The sequence below is a fragment of the Gorilla gorilla genome, chromosome 15 (assembly GCF_029281585.2).
Source record: "Gorilla gorilla gorilla isolate KB3781 chromosome 15, NHGRI_mGorGor1-v2.1_pri, whole genome shotgun sequence".
In the NCBI taxonomy this organism is placed as follows: Eukaryota; Metazoa; Chordata; class Mammalia; order Primates; family Hominidae; genus Gorilla; species Gorilla gorilla.
In genome coordinates this window covers 105,510,934-105,528,376 of record NC_073239.2, presented here as the reverse complement: position 1 = coordinate 105,528,376, position 17,443 = coordinate 105,510,934, and the positions used below count along the sequence as shown (strand labels likewise).

Here is a 17,443-nt window from a genome sequence, read left to right as displayed (position 1 = left end):
AATAGATGTCACAGTAACAGTAACAGAATAAAGAAAATGCTAAGTGCTGGAATTTGTAAAATAAAAATCTTTATTCATTTCTCCACTGTATGAATCAGTTCTTCAAAATTCCAGACAGAAAATCATGTTCAAAATTCAAGGCTTTGGATTCAGACTTTTTTTTTAACAGAACCAGCTGGCATATGACATCCATAGTAACTGTTAACAGCAAGACACTCTCAGACAAGCACCACCTGCAAACCAGCTGGTTCACTAGAGGACAGATAAACAACCTCAAGGAAAAAAGCAGGAAAGAGGTCTAACAGAACGGGTCACAGAGAAACAAGAGCCCATCTGATGGCACCCATATGGCCCACTATGTCCAGCCCAACTTGAGAATAGAAAATAAGCAAGGACCCTTCCTAAGACTCCAGTGTAAATATTCATCAGCAGAGAAAGCTTATGTATTTTAACATTTACTCCTACCAATAACTCTGAAGTAAATGCTACCGTTATTCTTCATTTATAGATTAGGAAACTAGGGTACAGAAAGGTTAAATCAACTAGTAAACTGCAGGGTCTGCACCTTCGGTAGTCTGGCTCCTAGGTCCACACTCAAGGACTCTCCCATGATACATTAAGTGGAACAAAAATGTCACAGAGAACTCTGGGTGGTATAATTCCTGCTTTATATGTACATTTGTGTGTGTGCATAAGTAAACATATAATTCCACTTTATATACAAAGGGTGCACACGTTCACAGATATCAGAAATGCCTAGAAGACGACACCAATACACATCAAACTTTTAAGTGCAGTTCTTCCCTCCGAGCAAAGCAGGAGGATTTTCCATTTTCTTTGAATATAAAATCTCCCCTTGACTAAGAATCTTTCACAGTGCTTCCAGTCCAACACAATGTATCAAGTATATATAATTATAATCTCTCCTTGAGTCCATAAAAGTGAATTAAAGAACTTAATATCTACATCTCTACCCTATGATCTTTGGGTTTCTGTTCTTTTATTTTTATTTTTATTTTCCGAGATGGAGTCTCATCCTGTCGCTCAGGCTACAGTGGAGTGGTGCAATCTTGGCTCACTGCAACCTCCGCCTCCCAGGTTCAAGCAATTCTCCTGCCTCAGCTTCCCAAGTAGCACCCATCACCACACCCGGCTAATTTTTGTATTTTTAGTAGAGACGGCGGTTCACCATGTTGGCCAGGCTGGTCTCGAACTCCTGACCTAGTGATCTGCCCGTCTCAGCCTCTCAAATTGCTGGGATTACAGGCGTGAGCCACCACGCCCGGCAGATTTCTATTCTTATGTTTTCTAATATTCATATCAGTATAGCATGTGTACATAAGTAAAATACATATATTGGTATACATACTTAAAAATGACTACTGTACAAAAATTTTCAGGTCAAAAATATGATGGAGATCACTGGTTTAGAGATGGGGGTTACAAGGTGCAGCAGATGAGATGTCAACAATCTCTGGGTAATAGAAAATATATGGACAAATACTGGCTGTAAGGCACAGCAGGCAAAACCACAAATGAGCCCCTGTGAAAACTGCAGGTTAGACGCAAGGCAGGAGTGACATTCACTCAGACAACAAACACTGACTGAGCTCCTGTTACTATATGCCAGACACTGCTCTGGGCACTCAGTAACAGCCATACAGAACAAACACATAAATCCCTGCTCAAAAAGGACAGACTCTGTTGAGATGGGGAAGGAGGTAGCTCTCAAGACCCCCAAATAAATAGATGTTAAAAGAAAACAATTCATGTTAAAACATAAAGACCTACGTTCGGATAAAAATACCTAAACTACAAAAACATAAAATATGTATTTGATGGCGACAAACGTTATGGGGAAAAATAAAGCTTCAGAAAAGAGGGAGTGTGGGGATGGGGCCAGAGAAGGCCTCGAAGATGACACATGGATGAGATATGAGAACATCCAAAGTAAACATTCTCAGGAGAGGGCAAAAGCATCTGAGACGCGCAGCTCTTCAAACGTCCTGAAGGACAAGCAGGCCAGTGTGCAGGAGCAGCAGCAAGCACAGGAAGCCAGAGCAGAGCGAGGGAGCTGGGTGATGAGAAGGCAAAATACTTTGACTTACAGTGTGACAGGGAGCCCCTGGGGGGTTCTAAGCTGCAGAGTAGCATGATCTAATTTACAGTGTAAAGGATCACTGCTGCTGCTGTGTGGGATGGACTGAAGGAAGGCAAGTTTGAAAGCAGGCACACCTTGTAAGAACACACTATTCCAATAATCAAGTAACCAAGGCAAATCACAGACGGTGACTTTTTTTTGCCTTTTTTTGAGACAGAGTGTCACTGTGTCACCAAGGCTGGAGTGCAGTGGCATGATCTCGGCTCACTGTAACCTCCACCTCCCAGGTTCAACCAATTCTCGTACCTCAGCCTCCTGAGTAGCTGGGACTACAGGCATGTGCCATCATGCCCAGCTACTATTTGTATTTTTAGTAGAGACAGGGTTTCACTATGCCGGCCAGGCAGGTCTCGAACTCCTAACCTCATATGATCCACCCGCCTCGGCCTCCCAAAGTGCTGGGATTACAGGCATGAGCCACCGCACCCGGCCAGACAGTGACTTTGATGGGTGGTAGAGGCAGAAGTGATAAACGGTAGTGAATTCTATAAATCTGGAGGAAGAGGCTGACAGGTGGAACAAGGGAAGGAGGGAGACAGAGGTAGAGAGGGAAGAGGAAGGAAAGGAGAAGGAGAGAAAAAAAGAATGGCAACAGGATTCTGTCTCAGAAACTGGAAAGGTGAAGTCACTAATAAACTAAAATGAGGAAGACTACAGGAAGAACAGACAGGAGAGGAAAATTCATAGTTGAGCTTTGGACAAGTTTGAAATGATTTATTACACCTCCAAGAAGAAATATAAAGTGGTTGGACAGAAATGAGGAATTCAGGGCAAGGTCCAGGCTGGAGATATAAAAATGTGAGAGTCACAGTGCAGAGATGATATATCAAGCCTTGAATTTGGATGAAACAAAGGGCCATCCAACTGTGAGAGATTGCAGCAATGAGTAAAAACCAAGAAGGATGTAAGGCAGAGAAGAAGGCTTGTGAATGGTACTGCCAGAGACAGACATTTAAAAGACAAAATTTTAATATTTTTAATAGACAACTAGTGGGAGTGTAAGCATACCAACCTGCTCCCCCAAGAAATTCCTCTACAACTGCAAGGCCAATTGCAGCTCCTTGTCTGCTTCATTGAAAGCTAAACCTGCCTGTAGAAAAGCTCAGCCCACAGCACAATTCTAGGTAAGCCTCTGCACTACCTTTCCTTAAACTAGGAACCACTATCTGCAGATGTTTTTGAAAAAAAATCCCATAAACGAAAGAGCAACAAAAAAAGCATAAAATCTGACTCTGACTCCATTAATTAGAAGAGAGAATTCCTTGAAAAGAAAAAAAAAAAATCCCTTTAATTAGGATCTTCAGACAGTTGAGATAATACTGTATCCACAAAGTAAGATACTATGAAAAACAGAACAAGAAAAAGTTTGTGGAAATTAAAAAATATGCTTGCCTACATTTTTAAAATGTTCAGTAAGGAGACTAAAGATCAAGTCAAGCAAGTATTCAAGAGTAGACCAACAAGATCAAGTCAAAAATCAAGAGAGAAAAAATATACAACTGATAGATTAAAGTAGGGGCTTATCATCCAACTAACAGGATTTCCACCGGAGAACAATGAAAACAAGGACAGCAAATTTTAAAACAAATAATGCAAGAGTATTTCCCACACTGAAGAGAATGAATTTTCAAATTAAAAGGGTACCTAATGTACCTAACTAGCATGTAGACATACCACAGTGAAATTTCAGACACCAGGAACATAGAAAAAAAAAGTTCCCGGAGAAAAAAATCCCAGGTATTACACAATGGAATAAGATGGGCAACCAAGTTCTCAGCATCAACACTGAAGCCTCAAGATAATAAAACTATGCCTTCAAAGTTCTGAAGAAAATGACTTCAACCTATAATTCTGTACCTAGTCAAAGTATCAAACAAGTACAAGGATAGCTTCAGATTTCCAAGAACTCAGAAAATTTACCTTCTATACTTTCTTAAGGAGTTTCTTTGTGACGTGATTACAAAATGGAGAAATGCACTGAGAAGACAAAATGGAATTCAGGAATTGCAGAGCCGACTAAGGGGAGGAGGGCGCCCCGGGATGATGGCCTTGAGCAGGCCTAGAGCAAGCACTGAGGTCAGAAAAGGAGGAGAGAGGCTCCAGGAGGAAGGTACCTAAGAACAAGTGGGAAACCCAAAGATTTCAAAGCACAGAGTGATAGACTTTTAGGCTACAGTACAGGTAGGCAATGCAAGAAGGGAAAAAAGAACCTAAGGGAAACAAAAAAGGGGGAAAAATTAAAAAAACTCTAGAGAGTTCCCACACAAAACTGTACAAGACACAGATATAAATTTGGCCTTGTAATATTTATAGTCTTTAACATTTTTTTTTTACTTTTAGAGACAGGGTCTTGGTCTGTCACCGAGGCTGGCACAATCACAGCTCACTGTAACCTCGAACTCCTGGGCTCAAGCAATTCTCCAGAGTAGCCATGACTATAGGTGCACATCATCACACCCAGCTGATTAAAAAACATTAAAATATATATATAGATGAGGGTCTCGCTATGTTGCCCACGCTGGCCTCAAATTCCTAGGCTCAAGCAAATCTCCCACCTCAGCCTCCTAAAGTGCTGGGATTACAGGTGTGAGCCACCAACCATGCCCAGACTAAATAGTCTTAACAGTGTAAATGCTTACTGTTTCTCAACTTAGAGTCAATCGACTAAGTCTTAACTAAAGTAGGGAACAAAATGTAAATTTGATCAGCTTTGACAATATAAAAGTACAGGTGACAATTTAGAAGGTGGAGGCAGGACAGAATGTAGGTGGCGGCAAGAAAGAAAATATAAGACTTGAAAGAGAGGCCTGGCATGGTGGCTTATGCCTGTAATCCCAGCACTTTGGGAGGCCAAGGTGGGCGGATTGCCTGAGCTCAGGAGTTTGAGAACAGCCTGGGCAAGATGGTGAGACCCCGTCTCTACTAAAAATTTTATTAAAAATTCCAGGTGTGGCAGGGTGTGCCTGTAGTCCCAAGCTACTCAGGAGGCTGAGGCAGGAGAATCACTTAAACCCGGGAGGCAGAGGTTGCAGTGAGCCAGGATACGCCACTGCACTCCAGCCTGGGTGACAAAAGTGAGACTCTACCTCCAAAAAAAAAAAAAAAAAAGGAACTGAAGGATACATATCTTTCAGAAGTCAAAATATACTAAATATACTGAAATATAACCAGACAAGAAATATTTAGGTATACTACTTAAAATTACTAAAGTAACCAATAAATGAATTAAAAATTGATTTTGCTGTATGAGCTTGGAAGCAAGGGAAAAGTATAAATGGGCTAGATCCTGACATACAGCAAGAAATCAACAGGTACTATCTAGTTGGTCAATGAAGAAACAGTATAAAGCATATTATTACAACATGGAGAAAGAAACAGAAGCATTTAAAAGTGGGGGATTCTGCGGAGTGGGACTAGTATAGAGAAGAATGAAGCAAGGAATGTTGCTTTTTATTTTTAATCTTTTTTATACTATTTGATTATTTTCTCATCTATCAGGAGATATTACATTGATATGCTTTCTTTTTCCAGATTTTCTATGGTGAGCATGTATTTCATAATGCATTTTATTTCAAATATATGGGATGCTTCCATACATTATACCAAACAGGAAAAATAAAAGGAAATCCACGCCTAGACACATCGTAGTGAAACTGCAGAACATCAAACACAAAGAGAAGATCTTGAAAGCAGCCAGAGAGAAAGGACAGATCACCTACAAAGGAACGACAGACAATTAGAATGATAGAAGTCCACTCAACAATGGAAAGCAGAAGACAATGGGATAATAATATATATAAGGTGTGGAGAGCAAATAACTAACAACCTAGATTTGGGTATCCAGCAAAACTACTGCACAAGAACACAAAGAAAGAAAACACTCACAGGTGAATAGACTCTTGGAAAATATATTGCCAACAGACATGTTTCAGTGAAACTTCCAAAAAAATACTTCAAAAATACTTCAAAATATTAGAAAATAATGATCCCCAAATAACACTCAGAGATGTTAATAAGTAAAATGATAAACAGGAAGTAAACCTCAAAAAACATTGCCTGGAAAAAATCACAAAAATGTTGTCCAACTTGTGTATTTTACTTATTTTTTTTGATAAGGAGTGTCGCTTTGTCGCTCAGGCTGGAGTGCAGCGGCGCAATCTCAGCTCACTGCAACCTCTGCCTCCTGGGTTCAAGCGATTCTTCTGCCTCAGCCTCCTGAGTAGCTGGGACTACAGGTGCGTGCCACCATGCCTGGCTAATTTTTCTATTTTTAGTAGAGACAGGGTTTCACCATATGGTCAGGCTGGTCTCGAACTCCTGACCTCAGGTGATCCACCCGCCTCAGCCTCCCAAAGTGCTGGGATTACAGGCATGAGCCACTGCACCCGGCCCAACTTGTGCATTTTAAAAAAGATCAAATTGAAACACTGGAAACAAGTAAATCAGGAGGGTAAAGACTGAAGCTCTTCATAGGTATTCAAAAGTCCTTTTACTGTTTGAGAATGGGGTCAGGATATTAACTTTTAGAATACTAAATTAAATTTGTGTGGTAAAATTTCACTGGTAACGACTAAAAGAACAGAAATGAGGCCAAGCATGGTGGCTCACACCTATAATCCCAACACTTTGGGAGGCTGAAGCGGGCAGATCACAAGGTCAGGGGATCAGAGATCAAGAGATTGAGACCATCCTGGCCAACATGGTGAAACCTCGCCTCTATTAAAAATACAAAAATTAGCTGGGCGTAGTGGTGGGCGTCTGTAATCCCAGCTACTTGGGAGGCTGAGGCAGGAGAATCACTTGAACCAAGGAGTCGGAGGTTGCAGCGAGCCGAGATCGCGCTACTACACTCCAGCCTGGCAACAAAGTGAGACTCCGTCTCAAAAAAAAAAAAAGAACAGAAAGGGAAGGTTTAAACAGTAAACTAGTTTAAAATTGTAGAACCAGGGTTAGGGTTGTCAACCATAACAGTAATTAATGAACCTTAAAAAACATGAGAAAAAACAGAAAAGCAGGCAAATGCAAATCAGAAATGATGACAGAAAGTAATCCAACTATACCAGTAATTGTAATAAATGTGACTGGTCTAAACTCTCCAATAAAAGGCAAACTCAGATGAGACTAAAAAACAAAATCCAGCTTTATAATATTTAAGATATAATATATAGTTGACCCTTAAACAACATGAGGGCTAAGGGAACCAATCCCCCAACAACAGTTGAAAACCCACATACAACTTTTGACTTCCCAAACATTTAACTACTACTGTTGCCAACGTAGCTGCAGTGGCAGCTTCATACATTTTTTTCTTTTTCTTTTTTCTTTTTTTAACCATGGTTCTTATGTTAAATTCATTTATCTTGAAATGGTGAATAACTGCAGCCACAGTTGTAATATGTATCTTTGGTACATACTGAGCAATGGTTTCTTGTAATGTCATGACTTTTCTCTACTTCTTGGGAGCACGTCCAGCATCACCAGTAGCACTTCATTATGGGTCCCCTGGTGTTATTCAAGGTTTACAGTATTGCACTAAACATGATGAAAAATACGCAAGAACTGCGAGATCACCTTTCACTGCAATTCACAATTTACTGGAGAGCTGAACTGTCGCAGAGATGGTTGCATCACACAGCATTTTAAGTGGACACTCAAAACACCTTAGCTTACCATAAAGCAACAGGAGGTAACTACAAAATTATTACAGTAGTACAGTATGTACTATAGTAAATCTTATGTAGCTATTACTGCATCTTTGTTTGCTTACATTTCTCTCAACTACAAGTGGTATCATGTAAAGTCTGTGTTTGTGTGCATATATTTTGATAAATTAAACTTCATAATAGATGTGTATGTTTTAAGATAGTAAATGTTAGTCTAGTAGCTACATATATTTTATGTTTTCATGACATACCTAAATTTTTCTTAATTTTGTCACTATTTCTAGGCTATATAGTTTATCTACAAGTTTTTTCAAATTGCCACATATCTCAAAAAATATTTCCAATATATTTATTTTCAAAAATCCACATATAAGTGTATAAGTGGACCCACACAGTTCAAACTTGTCCGGTTCAAGGGTCAACTGTATATACCTAAAGCATGAGAGAGAAAACTGAAAACAAAGGCAGGGAAACCAGATATATAAAGCAAATATAATTAAATGGCTATATTAATATCAGGCAAAACTGACTTTGAGATAAACACATCTTTTGCTGCAGAGGGTCATAAATCAAGATAAGGGATTCAATTTGCAGAGAAGATATAACAAATTTAAATATGTATGCACCTAATAGTATATAACAACCTAAAAATAAAGCAAAAACTTGATATAAGTACAAGAGAAATTAAGATAAATCTGTCATCATGTTGGGCAATTTCAACACCCTTTCTCAAGTGGTAAGTCAAGCAGCACAAAAACTCAGCAAGGTCAAGATTTGAATAATGTTAACAGTAGAGCTTTATCTACTAAATAAATGTAAAATTCCCAATCCAATAATTAGTCCACTTTCTTCCAAAATGCATGTGGAAGATGCATAAACTTGATTATGCACTAAGCAAGTGTTAACAATTTTCAAAAACTATGCATTGTAAAAATTACATTATCTAACCACAATGCAATTAAGTCAGGTGTCTATAATAAAAAGGATTAAAAGACAAAAACACACACCACTTCCAAATACTGTATAGAAAACACACTTTCAATTATGAAAATTATAATGGAAATTAAAGACACTCTGATAATGAAAACATGATGAATTAAAACCTGTCATATGTATTCTTCTCAAATGCTTACATTTGAGAAGAAGACAGCCTGAGGTAAATAATTTTTAAAATATGGAAGGATAAATTAAAAGAGAAGTCGGGCCAGGTGCAGTGGCTCACACCTGTAAACCTAGCACTTTGGGAGGCTGAGGCAAGAGGACTGCTTGAGCTCAGGAGTTCCAGACCAGCCTGGGCAACATAGTGAGACTCCATCTTTACAAAAAAACTTAAACATTAGCTGGGCGTGGTGGCATGTGCCTATGGTCCCTGAGGTGGGAGGATCATTTGAGCCCAGGCATTTGAGGTTGCAGTGAGCTACAATTGTGCCACTGTACTCTAGCCTAGGTGACAGTGAGACCTCGCCTCTTAAAAAAATAAAATAAAAAAAGAAGCACAAGTCAATGAAATAGAAAACAAAAACACCAAAAAAAAAAAAAAAATCAATAAAGCCAGAATAATGTTGTTAAGTCTTTGAAAAGATCGGCAAAATAAACTTCTAGTGACAGACTGATGGCAAGACAAAAAGAAAAAAGTACACATATTATGAGGTGGGTGCGCTAGTAAAAATAAAGACACCAGAAAAATGAGAGAATGCTATCTGCTCAAACAAAAGAAGAAAAAAAATTAACAACTTATGCCAATACGAGTGCATGTTTATATTTTAAAAACCTGCCCCAGATTATACCGTACAACAGTGAGTAACCACGTTAACAGATAACAGTTGCTTGCAGTATCACTTCACACTTGTGAATATATCTAGTAATACCAAACTCCTCATCAGCAAAGGTACCTGACACCATTTCAATTATCCCCTTTTAAAACACAGTATAGAAAACCACACAAACATATAGCTTAATGAATTTTTGTAAGGCAAAACACCCTTCTGACTACCATCCAAGTCAAAAGAGAGAACGTCATCTGCCACCCCAGAAGCCTCTCTGTGTGCTCCACCTTTATCAGTCCTCTTCAAAAGCAACCACTATGTGCTTTTTATATTAACGCCTAGAGGTTCTTTATAATTTCACACACACTGGGTATCCCTAGCCACTACAGTTTAATCCTGCTCCTTTTATTTTCCTTTGATTTGCCTTTTAATCTCAAGTTCTCAGGCTATTCAACCCACAGTGTCCCAAACACTATTTTTCCGGCTGCACACTCACAGTGAAGCTCAACCAACATACTCCTCTGGCCTCTGCAACTTCTTGCAAACTGACTGCTGGACTGGGAGCTTGATGACTTAGGTTTACATTTTTGGCAAGACAAAAGTTCTGTTCTTTTGTATCAAGAGGCACAAAACAACTGGTTTTCACTCTTAAAAGCATAACTCTAATCCTACCATCTTGTTCTCTTATCAGCTGAAATCATTTTAAAAGAAAATGTTTCTCTCATCTACTGTATCAGAGGTTGGCAAATCTTTTAGGCTATTTTAGGCTATGCAAGCTATATGGTCTGTTGCAACTATTCAACTAAGGCTGTAGTATGAAAGTAGCCACGGACAATACATACATGAATAGGCACGGTTTGGTTCCAACAGATGCCAACTCCTGTCCTATGGGGTTACCCAGTGGTATCATTCTCACAGAAAAGACAGCATAAATGTTCAATTATTTTATTTACCCAGTTTTCAAGACAATGAATGAGTATCTACTATCTTCCAGAAGGTGACTAGTTAGAGCTTATTTTTTTTAAATGTCATTATGAAATTGAAGATTTAAGTGGGCTTTAATTCACCGCGATATTTACACCTACTGAATCTCAAATAATTCCATTTTTGGCCAATGGAAACCTCTAGGTTGGCTCCTGCATCCTTTGGACGTGGTCTACCATTCATTGACAGCTTCTTTGCTATCTGGGATGTTGAGCCATTCCAGGATCATGTTAACATTTCCTGCCCCAGACCTGGAAAAAGACATTTCTCAAGAAGCCTAGTTCTTTGTTTTTTTATTTTTATTTTTTTTTTGAGACGGAATCTCACTCTGTTGCCCAGGCTGGAGTACAGTGGCACAATCTTGGCTCACTGCAACCTCCGCCTCCCGGATCCAAGTGATTCTCCTGGCTCAGCCTCCCGAGTAGCTAGGACTACAGGCGCACACCACAACACCCAGCTAATTTTTTTGTATTTTTAGTAGAGATGGGGTTTCACCACACTGGCCAGGCTGCTTTTGAACTCCTGACCTCAGGTGATCTGCCCACCTCGGCTTCCCAAAGTGCTGGGATTACAGGCGTGAGCAACTGCACCCAGCCCAAGAAGCCTAGTTTTTTAAATAGGAAGTACTCCAAGACCACAAGCTGGGAACTATAGATGATGCTAAGGGTTGATGAATGTTTCTATGCCTTCTAGTAGACAGAACTAGAAAAAAATGTATTTATATATAAAATACATTGTGAGTTCCGAAACATTTCCAATGTAAATTCAGGACAACAGGCTGTTACTTGTCTGAAGCTCATCCTCCATTAGATTTCCTAAGAAAAGTTCACGGGAATAACAGTCTCTGAATTTCTGCATATAGATAACAGTTGGTGCTGGATCACTTCTAAAGGTCACTTTTGCTGGACATTAAATTCTTGGCTCACATTTTCTTTTCTGGAGTATCTTAAATATGCTAGTCCATTTTCTTCCAGCACAAAAGTGATGCTATTGAAAAGTCTGATGATAATCTACCTTTCTTTTTCTTCTAAGTCATGTGCCCCTTTTGCCTAAATGTCCAAATCATTTTTTTTCTTTTTAAAATTTCATTAATTATATAATACATCTTAGTGTTATGGTTCTGGGCAAATATTCTCAGGTATACTGTACAATTTTTCAGACAACAGTTTCAAATATGTTTTCACTTCACGAAAGTTTTCTTGAAAGACAGTTAATGTTTGCTCTGTTCCTCTGAATATTGTTTCTTTGGAGACTCCTATTATAAAAACACTGTATTTCTATTGCCTATTATCAATATTTGCCACTTTCTCATGAGCCCTTTCTTTTAGACTTTTAAAATGTTCTTGTCTTTTATCTTCAATTTCTCTGAAGATGTTTTAATTTTATTTATTTTTAAATTGCTGTTTTCTGTAGCCTTAAGGTTTTGCTATGTTGCCCTGGCTGATCTTCAACTCCTGGCCTCAAGTGATCCTCCTGCCTTGGCCTCCCATATTGCTGGGATTACACACATGTTTTATTTTATTAAGACGCACTAATTCTTTTGAGTTCTAATTTAGTCTTCATTTCTTTTGAGACACGGTCTCGCTCTATCGCCCAAACTAGATGGCAATGGCATGATCATGGCTCACTGCAACCTCAGCCTCCTGGGCTCCAGCAATCCTCCCACCTCAGCTTCCCTGGAGGGCAATGGTATGATCGTGGCTCACTGCAACCTCAGCCTCCTGGGCTCCAGCAATCCTCCCACCTCAGCCTCCCAAGGAGACAGGACTACAGGTGTATACCTTGCCCAGCTAATATTTTTATTTTTTGTCGAGACAGGGTTTTGCTATGCTGCCCAGGCTAGTCTCAAGTGATCCTCCTGCCTCAGCCTCCCAAAGTGTTGGGATTACAGGCATGAGCCACTGCACCCAGCCTCAAAGTTCTTCTGTTTTATGTTTTTCTTGGCTTTGTCTTGTATTATTCAAATAATGTCTTCTAGCTCACTTTGAAATTGTATTTCTTTTTGGTATACCTTTCAGCATGCTTTCATTGAAACAATGCTGTTTTGTCTTTTATTCCCTTTTATCTTTTAATTTGGCACAGGACTTGACCTTGATACTTTTCTGTTGTTCATTTTAGGGGAAAGTTTGCTTTGGATAGCTATTCTAACTTCAGAATCAACAACCTTCTTCTGTTGATTTTGTGATGTTAAAAAATATGGCACCTTGCTTTGAGATTTCCTATTGTTTTCCTCTCCTATTTTTATCTGACATTCTTTCCTTTTCTCTATTGTCTGTTTCCCTGCTCCATCTGATTCCACTCCAAGACTCTCACGTAGAGTCCTGTGTTTGAAGAAAACCTTGGTGCAACACACTACAGACTCCACAGGGAGTAGACCACTGCAGTCCTTTTAGATCAGCCTCATCTGCCACTGCACTGAGCAAAATCCCTCCTCAGTTTCAGCTCCTCTTCTCAATTTGGCCCATTCACATTTTCCATTTGGTACCTATCTGCTGTTTGGGGACCAAACGGGTCTTGTCCTCAGGCCTATCATTTATCAGAATAGTATATAACGCTGTCATGGCAAACTGAACAATACAGTCAAAAATTTTTAAAGGGACACAATGAGGAAACAAATACAGAATTGACAATTCTGAAATCATAAGGTTTCATGAAACCTGGAACAATTTAAAGGACAGTTTTGAAGAAATGAAAAAATATATTCCAAGGTTCTTGAAAAGTATGTGAGAAATAACATAATAAGCATATAGATTTTTTTGGTGGGGTCTTAAAATTCAAATCTTAGTAGAAAAAGAAACAGAAGAAACAAGAATCCTTCTTGATGACAAAAGAGACAAAAGGTCTGAAGAGTCATGGAGAAGGGCTGTGCAGGCCCAGGGGTCAGATAACAAGAGACACCAAAAGTCCAAACTAACAGCGTTAGTTCTGGGTAATGAGGACGAGGGGAGAGATACTTTCACAAAGGAGTCAGAAGATGAGAGACACACTTTCAAAGTCAAAAGATTGTATAGGAATTGGGGGAGAAAGCTGAGAAAACAGCAAAAAAAAAAAAAACAAACCTGGAAGCAAACTGAAGTATGTTAGGCACAAGGGGATAAATTAGGGTTGCTGGGACACATATGGGGGGTCAGAGACAGGACGCTTAAGAGACGGGAGATTTAAAGGTAACTAAAATTTCAAGTTCAGGTAAACGGGTAGGATCAACAAAAAGAGAAAAAGAAAGAATGCAGAAATAAATATATCTTTAAGAAGGAGCTATCTAAAGACCAGCAAAATTCTGATAATAACTAAGGCTTAATGACTGGGTTCATGAGAGTTCACTGTACTAGCCTTTCCATTTTTGAGAATATTAAAAATTTCCACAATAAAAAGACTTTCAAAAATTTCTAGAAAGGGCTGGGTGCAGTGGCACACACTTGTACACACCTCCAGCTACTAAGGATGCTGAGGCAGGAGGACTGCTTGAGCCCAGGAGTTTGAGGACTGCCTGTGCAACACAGCAAGACCCTACCTCTTTAAAAAAAAATTTTTTTTCTGAAGTGTTGGTATGAATCTTCCTCATGGTATCCTTCTCATTCTATTTCTGGGCTTAATCATCACTTTTTTCATAGTGTAATATTTCATAAAAATCCACTGGAAAATATTCAATGCCTCATGAAAAAACTGTAGTAAAGAGTGAAACATCATTTAAGTTATTACCTTGATTTTTTTCTACAGAATCTCCTTTTGTTTCCTCTTCTTTAATGGGGGGACTTATTCTGGGGGTCCTACTTTGTCCCTGGACCACTTCTGCTAGCAATTCTTCTTGAGAAGTTCGAGTTCTGGGAGCAACTGGAAGTGTCTGTTTCTGTGGGACTTTCACATAAAAGCAAAAAAGACAGAAATACAAATGCGGTAATACGTCAAAACTCCACAGTGACTATGTCATATTAAATATAAATGCCTCCTTTGGTTTAGAACATCTGAGTTCAGGCTGGGCGCAGTGGCTCATGCCTGTAATCTCAGCACTTTGGGAGGCAAGGTGGGTGGATCACTTGAGGTCAGGAGTTTGAGACCAGCCTGGCCAACATGGTAAAACCTCGTTTCTACTAAAAATACAAACACTAGCCGGGCATGGTGGCACACACCTGTAATCCCAACTACTCAGGAGGCTGAGGCAGGAGAATTGCTTAAACCCGGAAGGCGGAGGTTGCAGTGAGCCAAGATTGCACCACTGTGCACTCCAGCCTGGGCAACAGAGTGAGACTCTGTCTCCAAAAAAAAAAAGAAAAAGAAAAGAAAAGAACATATATATGAGGAGTTCAATCCATAGATACCATTCATTTTTTCTTACATTACTGAGATAGATACCTGAACCTATTTATCCAAACATATGTAAACAATATCCATACAATCACATACCATGAATACAATATAGTACATATGTATTCATTTTCAACAAAATGCGGTTTATTTAAGCTTAGCTTCATGACCTTATATGAGTTTCAAATTGTAATTTAGATAACCTAGGTAAAGAAAGAAAATTTCAAAGTCATGGAACTTCTCTAAACTTCTCATCATTCTAGACAATTAATATTGCTGATAGATCAGGAAATGAAATGTAGACATATCATTAGGTCAAGAGTGCGCCTTTGCCTGATAATCTTTATTCTATATGCCAAAACCTGTTGAATTTTGTGTTCAAGGTTAAATTAGGGATGAGGAGAACCAAGAGGACAGACAAGTATCAGGACCAAAAACTAATGGTGCCAGGTGCGGTGGCTCACGCTTGTAATCCCAGCATTTTGGGAGGCCGAGGAGGCAGGTGATCACCTGAGGTCAGGAGTACAAGACCAGCCTGGCCAACATGGTGGAACCCCGCCTCTACTAAAAATACAAAAAAATTAGCCTGGCATGGTAGTGGGCGCCTGTAATCCCAGCTACTTGGGAGGCTGAGGCAGGAGAATCGCTTGGATCCAGGAGGCAGAGGTTGCAGTAAGCCAAGATCACACCACTGCACTCCAGCCTGGGCAACAGAGCAAGACTTCACCTCAAAAAAAGAAAACAAATAAAAAAACTGATGGCTACAGTTTACCTCATTTTAGGAAGCGGGGTCACAAAAAAAAGAAGCGAGAGAGTGGATAAGCAGGGCAATGCTGTAAGTACACCCACCAAATCCACAGCAAAACTTAAATCTTTTTAGAGTAGCTCATTACCATCAGCTTCTTTTTTTTTTTTTTTTTTTTTTGAGACGGAGTCTCGCTCTGTCGCCCAGGCTGGAGTGCAGTGGTGCAATCTCGGCTCACTGCAAGCTCCGCCTCCTGGGTTCACGCCATTCTCCTGCCTCAGCCTCCCGAGTAGCTGGGACTACAGGCGCCCGCCACTGCGCCCGGCTAATTTTTTGTATTTTTAGTAGAGATGGGGTTTCACCGTGGTCTCGATCTCCTGACCTCGTGATCCGCCCACCTCGGCCTCCCAAAGTTACCATCAGCTTCTTAACACAAGTTTACACATTGGCTACAACAGGTCGGCCAGAGAGTACAGAATTTAATGACAACACAAAATGACACCCATCAGTTGTTTGCATTTCAGAATCAGCTTTCCATAAGACCAGCTTACAGCTGATTCATCTCCTGTTTTGAAAACGTAATACTTTTATATTCTCTCATAAAATTATTCAGTACTTCCTCTAGAATTGGAGCAGGAACATCACAAATGAGTCAATTCTCTGCCTTATATTCTACTACTGAGTTCCGCCAAAAGGGAAGAAACCAACCTTGTTTATATAGTACTGTTTATCAGATTTCTATAACTTCAGATACCTATTATTGTCTAATTGTACTCCCCTTTACACATCGTAAATTCATATCTAATGTTGAATCTAATACTACTAATATGAAAGCCCCACTTCATCAAAATTCTCTTCAAAATATTTACGTACTATATATTTTACACACATTGGAAAGATATAAAAGGCATTATATTGTGCTTGAAAAACTACAGTCCAATAACAGTTGGCGAAGTTTCTCAAACTTGCCAATTTCCTTTTAAAGCCATTTTTCTATAGGGGAACCTCATCTTGGTCTTGACATCTGACATGCACCTTTATTTTACCACAATTTAACGAGCAATCATTTTCACCTTACTCAAGAATTACAGAAATGTCTTACCAAGTGTAAACATAATACATTTAAATTACCTGTAGAGTAGTTAGTTGTTTTTGTTACGGATTCTTGAGCTTCAGATATAGCCTTCAAAATCAGATTCTTGTTAGCTTGTTTAGAAGGTGGAAGAGAAGGTCTAAAAGAGTTAAGAAAGGTATTTTTATTATACTTTAAATTTCAGTTCCTCACAGGCCAGCCATCTATTATGCCTTTACCACAACCTTCTCTAGGTTTTAAACAGACTAGCTGCAGTTTTTAGAAAATGCCAACTACACTGGAACCTTATGTTTTTTTTTACACAGACTCTTACTCTCTCACCCAGGATGGAGTGTGATGTCACTGCAGCCTTAAACTTCTAGGCTCAAACAATGCTTCCACATCCACCTCTCCAGTCCAGGACTACAGGTGCCTGCCACAATGACCAACTAATTTATTTTATTTTTTTTAGAGACAAAGACTCATTACATCGCCCAGGCTGGTCTCGAACTCCTGGTCTCAAGCAATCCTCCTGCCTCAGCCTCCCGAAGTGCTGGGTACAGGCATGAGCCACCATGCCTAGGCCCCTTTTAGTTTTTTTAAATAATAAATCTGAATCTTAATTGATGTTGTTCCTCCTCACCCCACCATATTAGTCAATATTCTCTGCAATCCTCTCCAATGTTAAGCAATTTCTCTCATTAATGTGTTTCTCAAAACCCAGTGGAAAAGTCTTACACGGTATTACAT

At 39.4% G+C, this 17,443-nt stretch overlaps 1 protein-coding gene across 12 annotated transcripts in view; it reads right to left on the bottom strand.

Moving 5' to 3' along the window:
• Positions 1-17,443, bottom strand: part of ZC3H14 (zinc finger CCCH-type containing 14) — a 51,477-nt gene that overhangs the window by 21,704 nt on the left and 12,330 nt on the right. For all 12 annotated transcript variants that reach the window (XM_019009868.4, XM_019009874.4, XM_019009866.4 and 9 more), the window contains exons 8-9: positions 16,753-16,853; positions 14,274-14,429 (exon numbers count right to left, since the gene is read on the bottom strand). In XM_019009868.4, coding sequence (XP_018865413.1) covers positions 14,274-14,429; positions 16,753-16,853 — 257 coding nt within the window. The remainder of the gene's footprint in view (positions 1-14,273; positions 14,430-16,752; positions 16,854-17,443) is intronic.